This window comes from Alligator mississippiensis, chromosome 7 (genome assembly GCF_030867095.1).
Source record: "Alligator mississippiensis isolate rAllMis1 chromosome 7, rAllMis1, whole genome shotgun sequence".
Classification (NCBI taxonomy): Eukaryota; Metazoa; Chordata; order Crocodylia; family Alligatoridae; genus Alligator; species Alligator mississippiensis.
This window is the reverse complement of record NC_081830.1, coordinates 56,403,532-56,423,173: the sequence shown is the minus strand read 5'-3', so window position 1 is coordinate 56,423,173 and position 19,642 is coordinate 56,403,532. Positions and strand designations below refer to the sequence as shown.

Here is a 19,642-nt window from a genome sequence, read left to right as displayed (position 1 = left end):
TGACAAAAAATCAAAATTCAAAACTTCTCAATAGCAATGTCTTAAATGTTGATACTTTAACTTCCTAAAGGATTCTGTACACATTGGGTATGCTTCAGCCCAAGGCTGAATTATAAAACTGTAGGGTTTGAAGAGACTGCAAGTGTTATCTGGTTGAGCTCTCTGTTCAAATCCAATATTTTCTACTCTGAAACTAGGCTGAGCCCATCTTCGCTTGCAATTGCAGTTCTGGGAATAGCAAAAGTTAGTGGTAAAAGATAGGAGCATACAGAAGATGACAGGCTACTGTTGCTCTCAGCTGCTCCATTAGGTCAAGTGGCAGAGGTCTGTGTATGCAATCTAAAGTTTCCAACTCTGTTGATGAACCAAATGTATTTCTATATGTTGCTATATAATGGAACTTCCAGGTGTTTTTCCAGTTTCATTTTTTTAAAGCTAGGAAATAATGCAGGGAAAACTATGTTAAAAGTACATTACAGTAGAGCACTGGCTTTGCTGTAGTTAAAGTTGAGCAGTATTTTCTCTTTAAAGGTCAGCTCCGTCAAGAATGCTTTTAAATCTGCATTCTTATTTGAACTGCCTTAAGGCACCTTGCTCCTCATGGAAATGGTAAAAAGTATTAGTTTTCCAAATCTGAGGTCATCCAAGTGAGAGATCTGACTAAATGGAATTTTATATAAACAGATGGTGCTTACAATGAAGAATTTCATGGCCAAGACCTTTGGTCTCCAAAGAAAGTGCAGAGGTGCACCAGAGTAATGGTGCTTAGAGTAAAGTAAGGTCTTCTCTCCTGTTTCAGAAAGCAGTTATGCTCTGGGATACCACAATTTGTTTTCTGTGGTAAGCCTCCTGTGATAGAACTATGTTCAGAACAGTCAGGCAGGCACCCTTAACATGCACTTCTGGTTTGAATGCTGAGGGGAAGACCAAAGACTGCATCCTCTAGGTGAGGCCTTAGCATAGACCTGTTTGCAGCAGTGTCAGGCTTTCTGTTCTATGGGAGATCTGTGCCCAGAACAACTAGCTGTCATTTGATTTTGTTGGGACAGGTACATGCCTAACTATATGCCACTCCAAGATAGTAAAATTGGTTAGCAGGCAGCATATGCATGGATCCTGTCACAACCCAATTAAGTAGTGCCCATGTCACAAACAAATAAAACCATTCAAAACAGTTTATTTCTGCGCTAGGTTAACTAAGGGTTAACAATAATGATAGTAACTGCTTTTTTTGCTGCGCATGTCAAAAAAAAATTTATACCTGCGACACCAACATAAAATAGAACTTAGCCTTCTGTGCTGTACATAAATCATTATAATTGGTCGGAATGACAGGGGAGTGTCCCTCTGATAACACCCTAGCGAAGACCGCTAGATAATTGGCGATTCTAATTAAATTTATGACGTGGCAAAAAGCAATTGGCTATTACACAAATAAAACCCGTCTTCACTTCCGTGAAGAATGGGAGACCTCCGCACACACACCTGAAAAACCTCTGAACGTATATATGAGAATAACTGACACATTAATCACTTGTCAGTCTCCCCCGTTTCGACCTAATCAGACGTAAATCAACGACCTGCCGGCCCGACTTTTTTTCTCCATTTATCTGCCCGACTGACAAACTCTTATGCAGACCGACCTATGACCTACGAACCTTAAGCTATAACTAACCAAATATCTCTGACTTCCGCTATTCACCACCTTAACGGTGTGAGTAAATAATCTTGCTTTACAACCGATAAGCGTCCGCCTAATTAATTCCACTCCAAGCGTCACAAGTACCCGCCTGACGGCCTTCTAAGGCCCCGGACCCTTATCTGCCCAGGTGGGAGTCAGGGAGAGCTGCTGGCCAACTGCCCAGGGTCCCGACAGATCCTAGCAGATTGTACAGCCCGCACGGAAGCCCCCTGCATTTTGATTGCTGTTGTGACCTATACTAACCAAATTGAAGCTAATGCAGGTGTGCCTGCATGTACTGAAGTCACACCTTCAGCTGAGGTGTAAACACACTAAGTATATGAGTCGTACACGTTTTATGATGATGAAAGGACTTTCTTAGCTAAAACATATTTAATTACTACCTGTGTCAATGGCTTGCATAATAGCTTATTCAGTATTTTCTAAATTTCTAGCCATAAAATGAATGGTAAGTTCCAGTCCTTGAGAATGATTCACTCTCTTTTTTTCATATTTGGGATTTGGAGTAAATGCAGACTCAGGAAAACAAGAATTGTTTCATTTAAAAATGTGAAAAAAATTATATTTACAATTTTAATTTTTCTTTTTCCTTGTTTCCAGGCTAAGACCCATGTCCTTGATATAGAACAGCGGCTGCAAGGTGTGATTAAGACTCGAAACAGGATAAAAGGATTGCCCTTGTCTATTGAAGGACACGTCCACTACCTCATACAAGAAGCAAGTGATGAGAATCTGCTCTGCCAGATGTACATGGGCTGGGCTCCATACATGTGAAATATTGCTGTTCACAACTGATACTGATTTTTTTTTTTTTTTTTTAAACAAACTGTTGAATTGATTTAATCACGCTATTTTTTTACCTTTGTTGAATACTGACTTGGAACATAGGTTTATGCTAAAACTTAATGTGAAGTCTAAGGAATTATATATATATGTTTGTTGTAGTATGTGAGGTGTGTATTCTGTATACATAGAAATGCATCTGTTGCATGGTATACGTTTGAACATGTATACAAATTTGTATTACATAGGGACATACATTTTGTTTTATGTATACAGAGTACAACACTCTTTCACTATTAAATAGAAAGTACAGTTGTCCTTGTGATGTATGTGCCTTTTATATATACTCAGAATGTGCAAAGATACAACCTATTATGTTATTGAAGTAAATTATATTTTATAAAATATTACACATTTTCAGAGAATTTTCTTTTCCCTATTTCAAGGAGATAAGTGTGACCATACGAATGCCCATACATCCTAGTATAAAATGAACTGCATTACAGTATGAGTGTAGTAGTAGACCTGTGAACTGCAGTTGTGTCTATAAGAGGGGCTTTCCAAATCTAAAAAAATGTTTTCAAAATATTCATTTTCGGGTTTTAACAAAGCTTTCCTGTGGTCAGTAAAGCATGTTAAGTGACTGCATCAGATCACCTGTTTGATCTGTCTGTTGGTGGGGTAATCTGGATGTAGAGGGATAAATACATATCCCTACCTCAGTGCAGAGAATCTGCCAGAATATTAACACAGCATACAAAAATAGGTCTGGAGAAATCCTCAAAATAATCTAATGCAAACCTTGTCTAACCTGCACTTGAATTTCCATCACAAGAAGTTTCTCACAGCCTCTAGTTAACCTGTGCCGGTGCTTCTTCCTAATACACTAACTGATATCTTCTTCGTTGAAATTTAAGCCCATGCTATATATATAACACGGGCAACTGGTGCCTCACGAGTCTGGGGGGGCACCAGCAGGGCACAACTGGTGTGGGGGTGTCCCCCAGCAGACAGTTGCTGAGCACGCCAGCAGCATGGCAGTGGCGGAAGTGCTGCCAGCAGAGCCAATTTCAGGGGGGCACTAACACTCTCTGTGCCCCCCTACCAGCCGGAGCGCTCGCTGTCAGGCGGGGCACCAGTGCTGTCAGGGAGGCATGTGCCCTCCCATGCCCCCCCTACGTGTCGCCTATGATATATAGTGCACAACTTTTGTCATTATTATCCTGACAAACTAGACTAGAGGCCTCTTTAAATTGAGAAGACCTTAAAATGGATGCTGAAGTAGAGTAAGGAGAAGCTTGAGAGAGTCCAGAGGAGAGCCATGCAAATGAATAGAGGACAAGAGAGCAGGCCTTATGAGGAGAGGCTGAGAGACATGGAACTCTTCAGTCTGGAAAAATGTAGGCTCAGGGGTGACTTGGTGGCAGCCTATAAGGGGTGTGCACCCCATGGGAAGACTAGGTCCAACAGTCACAAACTCTTGGAAGACTTTTAGTCTGGACATAAGGAACAACTTCTTTACTGTCTGAGTCCCCAGGGCCTGGAAGAGACTCCTCCCAGAGGTGGTGTAAGCACCTACTCTGGATTCCTTTAAGAAACACTTGGATGCCTATCTTGCTGGGATCTGCCTGTCCTTTGGGCAGGGGGCTGGACCCAATGATCTTGTGAGGTCCCTTCCAGTCCTAATGTCTATGAAATCTGTAAGTATGTCTTGTGAATCCTTCAGCTTTCCCAAATATGATTCCAGAAATTCTAATATTATAAAAGTTGTAGTCTATCTGTCTGTCCATAACACTTTATTCGCACTCTGATTGGCTGACGGAAACAACCAATCAGTGCAAATACAGCGTTCAGACAGGTGGTGGCAGAGCACTGCCATGATGGGGGGACACGGGACCTCACCCCCCCCCCCATGCCCTGCTCCCTGGAGTTGGTGACAGCAGTGCAGGTGGAATGGCAGGTCTGCTCCCCCCTCCCTCCCTCCCTCCCTGCTTGCTCCTTGGAGGTGGTGGTGTTGGGGGGAACAGGCTCGGGATGCTGCAAGGGGAGTGAGGCCAGCCCCCACCGCTCTACTCCCTGCTGGCAGTGAATATGGAAGCTGGCTGCTGGCCTCCCTCTCTATCCTACGCTGCTCCATCCTGACATGGGTGGGGAGGAGCAAGTCTAGAGGCCAGGGAGAAGCAGGTTTGCCACAGTGGTGGTGGGGGGGGGGGGGGGACAGCAGACCCAGGCTGATGCAGGGGGCTGGGAGGAGCGGGTCTGGCCCTGAAATGGCAGCAGGAGGTTGGGGGGCACACCAGGCCTGGCTCGGCCCTGAAAGTGGCAGGGAAGGTGGGCGAGCAGGCCCAGTGCCAGCCCCACAACAGCAGCAGGGAGGGTGGAGGGACAGGCTGGGCCCAGCCTGGCCCTGAAATGGAGGGTATGGGGGGGGGGTGCAAGTGGCAGGAGGGTGGGGAGAGGGTTGGACCCGGCTCCACAAAGGTGGCAGGGAGGGTGGTGGGCACCAGGCTCGGCCCTTCGTGGGCGTGGGGGAAAGGGGGAGCAGGTCTGGCCCCGAAAGTGCGGGATGGAGCTGGAGGCAGGCCTCTGTCCTCACCTGCAGCCCCCGCCTGCCATTCTTGATGGGCAATTGACTAGTATTTAATATGTTTTTAAATTGAATGCTAGGTGTTCTACGGATACCATGGATGTGTCGTTGTCCAGTAGGGCACATAAGACCTGTTAGACTATGAACAACTGCTGCCTCCTGAGACTCGGGGGGGGGGGGGGGGGGCGCAGTTTGTGGGCAGTGGGGTGGGTGAGCAGTGACCACCTGCAGAAGGTGGCAGTGGCCATCTCGGGGAGGGGCGGGGGGCGCACGGGCCCGCGTCCCCGTCCCCCTCCCCCATGTCGCCTATGCGTTAGACGGACCTGTACCTAACTCCACTGAACTGAAAACGTTATCGAGGTTCTTGGGGCGGCCAAAAAAGTTGCAAATTTAAGATTTGGACTTGCACTTAGAAGTGCGCACACTCTTCCTGGCTGCTTCCTCGAAATACCCATGCTGCCATCTCTCCTCTCCTTTCTCTGGCCTCTTTCTATGCTCGAAGCCCCTCCCGCCTCCGGTCTTTCTGCACTACACCGCCGCGCTCGCGCTCGGGTGGTGGGGGGCGGAGGCCGCCTTCCTCAGCCCGGCGCCTTCCGTGCGCCAACGCTACGGCTGGAGCGGGTGTCACGGCGGGGCTCGGGCCTCGCACGGCCTCTGGCCCGCCACAGCTCCAGCGTCACCGCTGCAATGCAGCGCAGGGCTCCCCCCGTCTGTCCCCGTCCTCGGCCTCCCCTTGTCTGGACGGGGACCGGGCACCTCCGCAGCGTCCGGCTCGAGCCGGGCCTGCGCCCCCCAGGCCACAGGGGGCGCCCGAGCCCCGCCAGGCGGCCGCTCCGCCCGCGCGCGTGTGTGTGGCGCAGGGCCCCTGCGCCCGGCGCGGCCCGGCCCGGCCCGGCTGTCAGCGCGGCGCGCCGGAAGGGGCCGAGGGCGGCCTGACGGACGGAAGCCCGCGGCGGCGGCCATGGGGGTGCCCAAGTTCTACCGGTGGATCTCGGAGCGGTACCCGTGCCTCAGCCAGGTGCTCAAGGAGCATCAGGTGAGCGTGGCGCGGGCCGCCTCCTGCCCGGGCACAACAGGTGGCTCCGAGCCCGGCGGCGCCAGGGGGAGCGGGCGGGGAGGCTGGAGCCGGAGCCCGGGCAAGCAGCAGAAGTGCGTGCGGGGCCCGAGGAGCCCAGCCCGGCCCGGCAGAGCCGCGAGGTTTCGTTGCTGGTCTCTGAAGGGACTCGGGGGGTCCCTGGCGGGGGCAGGCGGAGACGGGGGAAGGCTGCACGGGGTGGACCCAGGTGACTGCTCCCTGCCCCGGGCAGCTGCCAACTGCTTCTCGGCTCCTGGCTGTCCGCCCTCCTCCCCCTCAAGCAGGGACTGCCTCCTCGCACCTGGCCCGGGTTGGGCACCAGCCCTTGTTTTATCTGCAATTCGCCCGAGTCTGGAGCTGCTTCCTTCCCAGGCCGGGGGAAGGGCGCTGCTGCTCAGAGCTCATCTAGCATCTCTCCCAGTTTAGTTCCCGTGCCAGGGTTGCCCGCACCTTGTGGAAAGACCTGGTCCCCGGCAAGCTGTTGCTCTGCTCTGCCATCTCTCCCAACTATGTGGTTGGTCCAAGAAAAGATATTACCAGAAATGTGCTCCTTGCTTCTCTGTTTTTAAACAAGGCGCAGTAACTTGTAAGGGGGAGGATGGATGGGGGGGAGGTTTGCACCAGGTAAATTTGAAAGAGCCCTTTGAGACACTGTGGCCAGGTTGCTTGGGTGTAAACAGACAGACCTGACTGAGAGTTTCAGACATACTGGGGACTGACCAGACTCCACCCCCAGTCAGGTGATTAGATAAGGGCAACCTGAAAGCCTATGGTTTGACAGGTATTATACTTCTTTTAAATCATTATACAGTTGAAAATTAATATACTTCTTTTAAATCATTACACAGTTGAAAAGGTTGGAAATTACTGTTTTCATCTGAATTCAACATGACTTTGAATTTAAAATGACCTCCCAATAATTAGATTTTATACATGGGAAGTCATAAACTTGTTATCGTTTTCTGTGGATAGCATCTAATTATTTATTGGAGGATCGGCTTAAATTTGGGTTGTTGTCCCTCTCCCCCTTCCCCCCACTGTGTTAGGGGACAGGTGGCCTGACTCGCACCTTGCCTTGCTTACCACCCCACCGCTTGTACCTTCTGGTGCAGGGACGGGCAGTTATTTTGGGTGAGGACCGCTTACTGAGTTTTGGCAAGCCATCGAGGGCCACATGATAAGCAGCCATGAGCAGATAAATATTAATTTTCTGAATTTTTTAGGGGCCCCGCGGGCCAGATAGAATGGCTTGGTGAGCTGCATCCGGTCCCCAGGCTGCATTTTGCCCATCCCTGTTCAGGTGCCTGTCTCCCTGCCAGTAGCCCCCCACTACTTTCTCTTGTCATGTATCCTGCTGCCACCTGCCCCTCTTCCCCCAGCCACTTGCCTCCCTCACTGCCTGCTCTTCTTCCCCCTGGAGCCAGAGCTGGAGTAGCCACCCAAGACAAGGTTTTCTGGGGGGAGGAAAAACCTCCCTTGGATTTGAGTAAATATGGTCTACCCCTGGTGGATGGAGGGAATGTCTGTACTGTGTCCAGCATCTGAAACTGTCAGAATTGTTTTGGAACCCATTTACTTATTTGGCTCACAGCTCAGCTGGAAAGCTAACAAGTTTAGTTTTTGTTTGTGTTTCACTTTCTGCAAATGCTTTCACTTTCTTCTTAAGTGCCAAATAGATGTTGCATAGTTTTGGTTACAGATGCAGCACACACATTTTATAATTGTTTTCTTTGAGTTTATGCAAACATTTAATACTTTTGTATTTAAGTCCTTTCATTTTTTCTTCTGTGCAGTAAAATTTACTTTTAACCCTTTAACATACTTCTGACTGTGTATTTTTATTCAGCAAAAAATTATCTTTGGCCAAACAGAATAGCATCAGCATATATAAGAAATATATTTTCTAATTCAGTAAATGTCTGTTAGACTTCAATCTCAGAATCTAATGGGAACCGGGCTCCACAAAGTATTACGGTCAAGGTGAATGTCATTGTAACGGAGAAGTGTGGGTTTTGCAACCTCATGTCATCCCCTCGTCCCTTGCACATGAGTCAATTTGTTTTAGTAGCTGAGAAAATAATGCAGAATAAAGGAAAAATGAAACCATAAATTTTCTCCCCTGATCCAGAGATCAGCAACATACAGCCTGCAGGCCAGAGCCAGACAGCAGAGCCACTGAATGTGTACTGTGGAGCTGGAGGTTTTTGCCTGTTCCCATATCAGGGGTGGGTAGCAAGAAGTTGCACTGGGGCCAGGCAGCTTCCAGCAGTGCCTGCACTGCTGCTGCTTTTCCTTGCCCGTCTAGCTCTGTTATGACACAGGTGAGTGATTTCAGTGCTGCATTAGCACAGGGGGATTTTCCTGCACCCGTGCTGGAGCCAGGTAGCTAGGAGGATGGGCAGAAGTAGTAGCCAGGTAAAAGTGGCAGCCAGGCAGTTGAGAGTTGTGCCTTTGCCACCAGTGCTTCTCCCAGTTCTCTGCTGCTGACTTGCCACTGAAGTCACTGAGCTTGCGCTGGGTCAGAGCCAGGTTGTTCTGACCTGGAGCTTATAAAAGGTTGCTGGCCCCTATCCAAATCAGTAGGACAGAAAAAGCATACTTTTCAGAATAACTGGAATTGAGAGGAAGAAACGGGAGCATAACATAGTTTGTTGTTGCTTTTCTTTTTTTAAATAGTACCATACTTTAAAAAGGAGAGCGAGGGGGATAGGTTGCAACAAGACTCTCCTAGTGTAGGACACAGCTATGCAGGCTAAAAAAAATTTTGGTTGTTTTTTTTTCCAAGTATAGCTTATTTGAATTCAGCAAACAAAACAAAACTATGCCAACAAAAGCACTTTTGTCAGTAAAACTCCATATACACTTGAGCTTCTGAGGACATTGTTTTGTGTAAAAAAAAAAAAAAAAAAAGCCCTAAATGACCTACCTGTGTTGAGAGAACTTTTAAGTGTAGACCTGGTCTTATTTTAGTTTGGCTTAAGTTATTGATTTGTTACAAATTTAAATGAAATTGAAATTAGAACTTAGAGAGGACTACTGGACTACTAATTCAGTTTCTACTGAATTAACTAAAACAGTGCAAGTTTATACACAAGGCTATTTGCTATGGTTCAATAAATTTTAGTAATTAAGCTCCTCCCTATTGAATATGTAATTCTCAAAATAGTTTCTCACATACTTTATTTAGCAAGCCAGTGCAGAAAGAAAGAAATATGCTTCTCAAAATGATTACTCAGCTTAGTCTGAGTCCTTTACTTGAAAGGATATCTTAAAATATTTTTATTAATGTTAGATGTTTTTTTCCACAAGTAGAAATACAAGTAGATAACTTTTAAAAAAAATTCTATTTTAAGAACTGTCCTGACATAGCATAAAATGTGGCCGTTATTTTCTAAATGGCAAAGGAAGTTCTACATGAGCAAAACTTGATTTAGCAAGGAGCAGCAAAGGTTTTTATTGAATGCCCAAAGCCTTCACCTAGCACAGTTATGCCTATTGCCCTTCCTGTATCTGGAAAGTGGCTAAATTTATATCCATAAAAACCAGAAAGTACAATATAACCTTCATTCTGCATCCTGGAACTGGTAAGGGTCACTGGGAATTGTTCAGGAATGGGGAATGTCACAATAAGTAGTCTTAAAAATAATGGTATATTCTTTTAGATCATGGGCCAGAGTTTTGAATCCCACTGTTTATATCCATGTACTTTCAGTGCCTTCATTGTATTAGGTGTAGCTATAAGGAGTGATGAAGAGGTTAGTTGGAGCAATTTAGCAAAGCTGTTGCAGTACTATAACAGGAGGTACACATATAATATGAAGGATCAAGGATACCTCATTTCAGTAGTGATTTTGTGGATTATTTCCACAGAAGTGGACAAAGGTGTCTTTTTGTGACAGACATTTTCAGCAGGCTCATGGCAGTGGCCTCCAGGGTATTGAGTGGGAAGGAATTGTCTCAGAAAGCATCCACAGGCCAGTGTTCCCAAACTTTTGATACCTGGGGCACACTTTTTTTCTGGATTAAAATTGGTGGCACACTTTACTCTTATACCCAAAAAGGAGGGAGGGTGTGTGTGGGGGGGGGTGCATGCGTGTGCGTGTGTTCGTTCGTTATAAAACATATTTTGTTCCCCTGCCAGAGGAAATTGTACCTGTGCTGAGATATAATGCTAAAAAATAATCTTTATACCAGTAGTTCTCAACCTTTTTTGGCTTCAAGTTACCCTTCCATAACTTTTCTGAATTTTGCAGCACCCTAGTTGAAAATCACCGAGACCGTTCTAAACTTTTAAAAGATATGGTGGGGGGGGGGGGGGGGGACCTTGGGCTTAAAGAAGGTGAGAATCATCGATCTAACTGGTGCCACTTAAGGGCAGTGATAGCAGGACCTAACCCTGCTGTGCCACTCTCTTCCACTGTCTGCCCTTTCCTGACCCCTGGTCTGTACCTTAGGGAGCAAGAGCAGTTCTCGCTGCTGAGGCTGCTTCTGCAGGGTCTCGCATACCTGGGACCAGAAATGGAGTTGGTGTCGCCTGTTATGAGAGAATGAAGTGAAGCGCAGGAAGGCAGTTGGGCAGATGAGCTAGCTGGATACAAAGTCTAAATTGTGACATTTGAAACCATGTCAGATTTGCAGTGGTTCTTTTGCCTCTGTCAGAGTAGGACCAAACATGACACAGTTGTAAAAACAATTTGCAGTTTTTTAAGTTGGAGCTTCCCAACTCTACTTTGTTTCAACTGTTCACATGCCTGTATTGAGATTTAGTACAATTGCAGCAATAACTCTGAGCTGTGTAAACTGCTCCTTTCCTCAGTTTGTGTTCCTATTTCCACCAGAGGTGGCAATTATCCCCACTCATGTAAGGGGGAAGAGAAGCAGAGAGATGAGGCAGCTTGCTGTGATCCTGATTGTCACACAGGAGGAGGAGAAATCCTTAGTTCTCACACTGTTCTCCACCTACCTGTCCCCACTTTCCCCTTATCTTTTTTCCCTTCCTGTGTTCCCCTTTCCTTCACTGTACCTCCAGATCCAACCTACACATGCCCCCCTGCACTGCTTGAATATGCCTTAAGTAACCCTTCAGTTTGCCATTATCCTCCATTCCTTCACTCTGCACCAAACAAAAGGTTATGAAACAGCTTATGTCATAAGGCTGTGTATTGGAACTCCCTTGAACACATGACTCAGTACCTTGTTTTTCTGTTGATCATGCCAGGAGATATGATTTTGCTGTCCTTTCATCTTCCCTCTATTTGCATGTGGATTTTAGAGCACTTCAAAATATTGTTTGTTGTAAGAGTTTTGATAGTGGGGCAAAACTTCGAACATATGCAGAGGCTGCCAATAGTGTGGAATTCATCAGTGCACCGATTCACTGATCACTGTGTATCAGACTGTCAGAAAACTCTGTCCATTAATATAAAGTTACTTTTGCTTGTGTTCAGTCTATTTAGCTCTGTAGTTAGCACAAACTGACATTTAGGGCTAGACTAATTTCAGTGCTGCTTCTCTGAAGCAGGGGGCAACTGGCTTCAGTTAAAGTAAATGCAAGCCGTAGTTCAGTGATGATGGGAGACATTTTTAGCCATGGATTTGCATGGAATGGGATAAGAACCAAAGTGCTGTTAGTTTAGGTAGACTCTATCTTAATCTTTTGCTCAAATGACTCCAGATTTGTGCCTTTAATGCTGTACCTTCTGTACCTTTAACCCTGTGCATAGTAGATTCTCATGTTATTTAGAATACTTGCTTTTAAACAGAAAACACTGCTCAACCTTGACTGTAGCAGAACTACAGCTTGTCTATAATTAGTCTTTTTTGTGTGCTGGACTATACCGTAAGCACTTTGAAACAGGAAGGTGAAATGCATGTTGTTAGAGAAAGTGTCAGTTGAGATCTAGATCAGTGGTCTCAACTTTTTTTGACTTGAGATTCCCCTTAGAAAATGCCACCTGATAGTTTTCACATGTTTCTCGTCTACAGAAAATAACAGCAGAGTTCTCTTGTTGCAAAGAACTCAAAAAGACCACAACATGTCAAAATGGTTTCGACACTATAGACTCCTGTTTGAAATGTCTAGGTTTATTTTGTAAATTGTGTATAGGTGTGTGCATATCTAGTATTGCACGGCACCTTATGATACCTTTAAAAGGATCTCATGGCACAGTGGTTGGGAATCACTGATCTAGAACTTACATTGGACCTAATAGTGTTGAAAATGCATACTTTCTTGTCTCTGTGCTAGACTTCTAGAACAGTGTTAGAGTGTACTAAGTAAAACATGCCAAAGCATACTTTTTAGATTCTAGCTTCAACAGGACCTTGAAAGTGTGCTGTTAAAAGGCATTAACTAACCTTTTCTGTGTGAAAGTGAGGAACTGTTGATACTAGGTTAAAAAACATTATTTTTTATTTTAAAAAATCTTGAATTTTTTCATTAAATAATTCTTGAACTTGGAAAGTTCATTAGTCCTGTGTATAGTAACTATTTTTCACAATTCATATGTAAGAATTCTATTAGAATAAAAATATTAAAATAATGTAAAATGCTTGTCAAAATAATCAAATACTAAACAAGAAACATTTTTGGGAGTTACAGATTGCTTGTGGGTTACAAATTGTTCTTGGTTCTGTTTCTTGTCACAGGAAAAAATAGAGGAGAAAGGGGGTCTTTTAGGTAAAATGTGCATAATTTGAAACAGTACTATAACATGACTCTTCATGTGAAAAAAAAAAAAAAATGTCATTTGCTTGCCTTCCATCTGAATGGGGAAAGTAGATTGCTGTTGAGTCCTTATAGCAACACACCATCCTCTTGATATTGAAAACTTGGTGTATGTGTGAATGAGAGATGGTTTGGGCATGCTATTTATTCACATGCCATGAGATGGCATACTTTATTGAAAAGGCTAAATACTATTACAAGAGGAATGCAAAAATAGTTACAGGGTGCCATGTGCATCAGCAGTATTTTATTATACCGAACAACAACATATACAACAAAATACTAGATTTATTAAATCCCAGTCCTGAATCTATTTCTTTCTCTCTTCCATGCTTCCCATATCTGAAATTATGCATTATAGATACAAGCCTATGTACCTTTAGAAATTATTTCAACAACGTGGGAGGAACAACAGTTCAGGAACTACACTACTACAGGAGGATTTTTGTTTAAAGGAATACTAGTAGATCAAGCAGGATTATGCAGAGAATGGGTATAGATTGCCTTACAAACTGTTCTTGAGTATGTATGCTATCTTTTGAACAAAATACAATGGTATTAACGTTACTTGGTCTGAACAGTTAGCCAGTCATCAGGGCCTTGGTGATTTGTTTGTAGGAGTCAAGTATTTCTTTGGTGCAGTCTTTCTTTATTCACAAGGAGTTAAACCATTCTGTTTCTCTGAACAGGATAGGAACAAATGCCAGGTAGTTTTCTTCCTCAGGATTTTCAAATCTTCATTTTCCAGCAAGTCCTAGTCCCCGAAGAACTCAGTCTCAGCTCTCTCTGAGTTGCACCCTTCATGGTGTCATTGCTATCTGCTAATTTTTCTAGTTGGTTCTTCATTCTGGCACAAAAATACACAAACCTGCAGTCAGTCAATGTCTCAGCCATTTTTTTAAAATATTCCCCAGTAAACTCTTTTCCCTGGTTGCTCAGTCCATGTTTAGGCTCTGCTATTTTGGCCTATACCGTGGGCTTCCATTTTTACCCAATAAAAGGGCATTTCATTGTTCCATTTATTATGAATCAGGGATGCTAGAACCCCATCAGTTTCATTAGGTCTGTGCCTAATGGCCACAATCTGTCTTTCAGCATAACAATACTAAATAAGACTTCTTGTTCTTAGATTCCAGAATTTGACAACTTGTACCTGGACATGAATGGTATCATCCATCAGTGTTCACACCCTAATGATGATGATGTTCACTTCAGAATTTCAGATGATAAGATCTTTGCTGATATTTTTCACTACTTGGAAGTATTATTTCGTATTATTAAGCCAAGAAAGGTTTTCTTTATGGCAGTTGATGGAGTGGCTCCAAGAGCAAAAATGAACCAGCAGCGTGGGAGACGTTTTAGGTAAAATCATTTTATTCTTTTCTTGTCAAAATATTTGTCATGGTTTAGTTTTTTGTTCTTCAAGTTGAAATAGGTGTAAAATATGTAGTTTTAAGATATCCTTCTTTATAAATTAACATTAGTTTTTAAATAAATAATGGTAAGTACCATTTTAGGATCAGTCTTTAAAATTACTATTGAGGGGGGTTTATGTTTAGCACATTAGAATATTTTGTGAACATCTGCAAGTATTTTTGTGCTCCTTGCTTGAAATGACTTTGTGTTGGAGCATGTAACAGCCAGTGTAGAGGGAGAAAAAAGGCAGAGGATTGGGGGCTAAAGGCTATAATCCCTAGTAACATTAGCTAAATGTTACTAGTTAACTATCTTTACTATATAGTATGCATCCAAACTGCATACGATAAATACAGTTAAAATCTTAGTGTTTAATACTTAGAGGCCGTTTGGAGACTGTTAAGAGGAACCGACAACCAATTGCTGGGACAGTTGGGGAGACTGAGACACACAGGTTGGATCAAGGAATGAGAGAAAATGCTCAGGAGTGGGGGGAATAAAGAGGGGAGGAAAAGGTTAGGAAAAAACATTGAAATGTTTTAAAGCAAAATACATGGAAACATTTAAATAAAAATACAATGTATTTATTTAGGTCAGCAAAAGAGGCAGAGGACAAAATTAAAAAGGCTTTAGATAAAGGAGAAACTCTCCCATCAGAAGCCAGATTTGACTCCAACTGCATTACACCAGGTAAGAGAACTTGCTTATTACTTTAAGGTAAAGTGCTTTGATAGGTGCCTATAATCAGCAATTGTTTCCTTCTTTCATTTTGTATACCTGATATATTTTATCCTTCGTGTTATTTTGGCTTCAGCTGAAATTAAAGGGTGAGAGTTACGAAAGCCTCAAGTATGTTAGGAACATAAGTCTAGATGTCTTTCAATTGGATTTATATTCCTAAATCACTTGGGCATTTTTAAGTTCCACACAAAATTATTGTTTAAAAACCCTGTTGAAAACTTTTCAGAAATCAATACTCTTCTTCACTCAAAAAGAATTTTTTGGTATCCTATTCATAACTTCCCCACCATAGGCATTAATTGTAATTGGAGATCTGAATGTTAAAATGTTGGAAAGTTAACTTTTAGATTTTTGTTACTAGGCACTGATTTCATGGCGAGGTTGCACGAACATCTGAAGTATTTTGTAAATATGAAGATTTCCACAGACAAATCCTGGCAAGGCGTAACTATCTACTTATCAGGCCATGAGGTTATTTTGCTTAGATTAATGATTTTTAAAAATAAGTGTATTTTGCAGATTAGTGTTTACTGATTTGTTTGGTCTTTGCATTTAGACTCCAGGTGAAGGAGAACATAAAATTATGGAATTTATCAGATCAGAGAAAGCAAAGCCTGATCATGATCCAAACACGAGACACTGTCTTTATGGCTTAGATGCTGACTTGGTATGTGTAATTAAAATAATATATTTAGAATAACAAAATGTTATGATGCCAGTAATTTGGGCGTCTATTTCATGTTTTGTGGATACAAATAACTATCAAACATTATTAAATAAATTAATTACTTTGTTTTTATGTCAAATGAAAAATTCACAATGAAAAGGAACAACAGAGAATGGACACTTCCAGGCAACAGTCGCATCTTGAATAATAGCATTTTTTTTTAACCTAATATCTTGTTTCAACAGATTATGCTTGGATTAACAAGTCACGAGGCACATTTCTCTCTCTTAAGAGAAGAGGTCAGGTTTGGTGGCAAAAAATCTCAGAGGTAAATGGCATTTTAAAACCTTTCTCCATTTCAAGGGCTGAAACGAAATCTAAAAGATCGGGTTTGCTTAGAATATGTCCTTACAATTACTGCCTGTTTAGTTATTCTCACTTTTTTTTCATTTTTTATAAAATGGGGGTTGAATCAGTAAATAAGTTGATGCATGCTGTATGTGGAAACCAACATTGTCTCAACTGTCTGAAGATCTTGAAACCTGTATTATACCACGTTGTATATATCTCTATGCCAAAAGCCAGCCAGTTCATTAGGCTGCTACTGTTTTCCATAATTGCATTCGTATTTTCCTCAGTTTACTCACTTAAACAGACATAAACAACTCTTAGGGTTTACCTACATGGGGAAGCTAACCAGAATAACTTACAGATCCAGATATGCAACAAGAATTATTCCAAGATAGCACTCTGTGTGGATTCCCAATCCAAACTCCAATTCATATCTTAGTTATTTGGGATATAACCACTTTTATCCAAGAATAAGGGAATCCACACAGGGTGCTATCTTGGAATAATTCTTTTGGCATATCTGGGTCTGTAGCAGCTATTCTGGTCAGCTTCCCCGTGTAGGCAAACCCTAAGAGTTGTTTGTTTGTTTTATGGAAAACAGTAGCAGCACAGTGAGCTGTCTGGAGCCTATATGAAGAAACTGTCCAGAATAATTATAGCAAAATAAAATGCTCCCCAATATATGTTCCAAAACGGCTCCCTGCTTGGACACCTTTTATTCTCAATTTATTATCATCCGCAATTTTATAATCGGTACTTGTTCCAGGAAAAAAATGTTCACATAGGAAACCATTGTGGAATAGAAATTGTGGTATATCTTATTATGAAATACTTTGGCCAGTGTTCCAAGTTAAATGAGCTGTAAGTGTCCTTTGTGGAAGTAAGGAAAAAATGAGAAAACATCCTTTTACATACAGGGAAGTTGTTGGATAATATGATAATAAGAGCGATTATAAGCACCTAGATTCATACATAGTTATTGCTGATGTGCTTCTGTCTTCTAGGTGGGCAGACAACATATATTTTACTGCAGTGTCATAGTTTTGTTACACCTTTGAACATTTTTCGCTTGGATGGGACAGACCTAACATGATTAGTTTATGTTGTTGGTATATTAAACAATAAGAGTATTGTTTTAAGCATATAAACTTAACACTGAAAAAAAGAAAGGTTCTCTTGTCCACGTTTAAATAATTAACAAATGCAAGAAACTTTCTGATGGCTTTGGACCCAATTATTAAGAGATTTACTCAGTTCTTTTCTGGATTAGGTAAAATGAAATTTCAGGCTCAGAAGTTTTAATGGTACTGTGTTCCTTAAGATAAAAAATGGCTTACCTTGACAAGTTCTTTGCTCTTCCAGAGACTGTTTTCTCTGCTTGCCCTGCTGAAAAATCTGGAAATAATTACTCATGATTTAGAAGACTTTCTAATTAACTATTGTTTAAGGCTTCTGTTAAAATATCCAGTTGCTTTCCATTGTAAATATGCACAAGTATTTTTAGATGAAACAAGTCAAACATTAACGTTTTAATTGAAAGCTGCAATTAAAATCTGCCCCAGCAATCTTTTGGCTAAGGTAGTTCTTTGACCTTGGGAGTTCAACTTCTGAGGTAAGTGTCAAAATGAAGGCCAGAAGGTACCCTAAATGAATTTGCTGGTACCTAGAAGAATTATCAGTTGTTAACTACAGAATTAAGTGTATCCAGTGTTAATGGACAGGATGAGGCCCTAAGCATCATTCAACCCCCTTCAGTTCCCTTTAACATAGAATTTAGGTGGAACATAGTGCTTAGTTTGTCACTCTTACCATCATGTTGGGTTTCATTTGAAAATCTCAATTAATACAAGTTATAGCCTTTCACTAATAGTAGCTAGTTAATCTTAACAGCTCTATAACCTACATAAATAATTACCATCCGCATTTAATTTGAAAGAGGTTGAGAGAGAAATTATACTGACTTGGCCAAATCCACAGAGAGGTCAATGAATTACCAGTTATAGTATCTGTGCTTAAACCAGTAAAGCAGGGGTGTTAAACAGGGCCCCAGGGGCTAGATCTGGCCCACAGAGCCATTGTCTCTGGCCCTTGGGCTCCTAGTGGGCCTGGGAATTAGAGGACAAAGCAAATAGCTGATGGTGACTGCCATAGAATTCAGAGCTCCAGAGTCCCATTGGGGATGGCCATTGGTGGCAGAGGGCTGAGTGACATCTGTGCTGACAGTGCTGCTTGCCCCACTCCTTGCACCCTGCAGTCTGGATACAGTCTGGCCAGAGGGGTGGGTTGAGTGTGACACACTTGCAGTAAAGTATATTCCTATTGAAAAGTTATCACAACAGTTTTTTGACTACATACTTAATAAATATCTATCTAATCTATCTTGTGTTGTTGTAGTTGTACTGCTGTCTACCTGGGCACTATTTATCTATTTTAAAGGTATATCTATACAAGCTGCAGTCACAGTTTTAACTGCTGCATTGACTTGCTCTTAGACTGTGCTTGGAACACTTTCATAGTAACTGATTAGGGGAAACTGGATATTAAAAACAGATTCTTTGTAAACAAATAAAGATAGATATCATGTCTAACAAATAGTTAAGACTTCACTTCTTCAGCAACAGATGAGTGTTTATTTTTAAACAAATGTGAAACATTACTAAGTATACACACATCAAGTGTTTATAGATAGTTGACTTCCTGTTTTGACTCACTTACAGAGCATGTGCACCAGAAGAAACTACGTTTCACTTACTACACTTGTCATTAATGAGGGAATATATTGACTATGAGTTTTCACCAGTCAAAGTAAGCATTAATGGAGCTATAAGCAAAAGATATAGCAAACATTTGTATGCAAGCTTGATCATAAAGTCTTTTTATCTTTTCACTTTCCTATCATCTTCCTCAGGACAAGATTTCCTTTGAATTTAACATTGAAAGGATAATAGATGATTGGATTCTAATGGGATTTCTTGTAGGCAATGACTTTATCCCTCATCTACCTCATTTACATATTAATCACGATGCACTGCCTCTGCTTTATAGAACTTATATGGCTATTTTGCCAGAACTTGATGGTAAGTAGTTTAGGAAAGTACTTGGATAAATGCTTATGGTTTTGGAAAACAAATAGAAGGCAAGGTTAAACTGAAGTGTTGCCTCTCTCTTCCTGCCAGTGTTATAGTAGTGTTTCTTAGTCTTTGCCGAAGTGTGGTCTTCGTCGATTTCTTTTTTTGCTCGTGACTTAGATTTTAGCACTTTTACAAAGAATTAGGCTTTGCTTTTACAGGTCTGGTGTTAATAATTAACATCTAGGTAAGTGAAAGGAAGGGGCATAACATGGATGTTTCTTTTTACTTCCTTACTGAAAAATTTGGAGCCAACAACACTTCTCACTTGCCCCAAAATGCTTTGCCATAAATCAGTTTTATTACTGATGAGTAATCTTGTAATAATAAGATATAAGGTGAGAGCTACATTTTATTTTTTCAGGGGGCTCTCCCTGGATGAATCCTCTCCATAAGCTGTATCTTATTCAGCATATAGGATTAATAAAGTGCAAGCAAATATATGAAATTTACATGGAAGGTACT

At 42.2% G+C, this 19,642-nt stretch overlaps 2 protein-coding genes across 7 annotated transcripts in view; both read left to right on the top strand.

The window, feature by feature from the left end:
- The window catches only part of ATR (ATR serine/threonine kinase), a 79,489-nt gene extending 76,594 nt beyond the window's left edge, over positions 1 to 2,895 (top strand). For all 3 annotated transcript variants that reach the window (XM_019491777.2, XM_014602864.3, XM_014602863.3), the window contains exon 47: positions 2,303 to 2,895. In XM_019491777.2, coding sequence (XP_019347322.1) covers positions 2,303 to 2,476 — 174 coding nt within the window. In that variant the 3' untranslated portion in view covers positions 2,477 to 2,895. The remainder of the gene's footprint in view (positions 1 to 2,302) is intronic.
- Positions 2,896 to 5,937: 3,042 nt separating this feature from the next.
- The window catches only part of XRN1 (5'-3' exoribonuclease 1), a 58,743-nt gene continuing 45,038 nt past the window's right edge, over positions 5,938 to 19,642 (top strand). For 3 of the 4 annotated variants that reach the window (XM_019491769.2, XM_014602842.3, XM_014602841.3), the window contains exons 1-8: positions 5,939 to 6,108; positions 14,004 to 14,236; positions 14,883 to 14,980; positions 15,393 to 15,502; positions 15,588 to 15,698; positions 15,944 to 16,026; positions 18,767 to 18,854; positions 18,958 to 19,126. In XM_019491769.2, coding sequence (XP_019347314.1) covers positions 6,034 to 6,108; positions 14,004 to 14,236; positions 14,883 to 14,980; positions 15,393 to 15,502; positions 15,588 to 15,698; positions 15,944 to 16,026; positions 18,767 to 18,854; positions 18,958 to 19,126 — 967 coding nt within the window. In that variant the 5' untranslated portion in view covers positions 5,939 to 6,033. Of the gene's footprint in view, positions 6,109 to 14,003; positions 14,237 to 14,882; positions 14,981 to 15,392; positions 15,503 to 15,587; positions 15,699 to 15,943; positions 16,027 to 18,766; positions 18,855 to 18,957; positions 19,127 to 19,642 lie in introns of all 4 variants that reach the window. The other variant, XM_059730991.1, reaches the window with a different exon arrangement.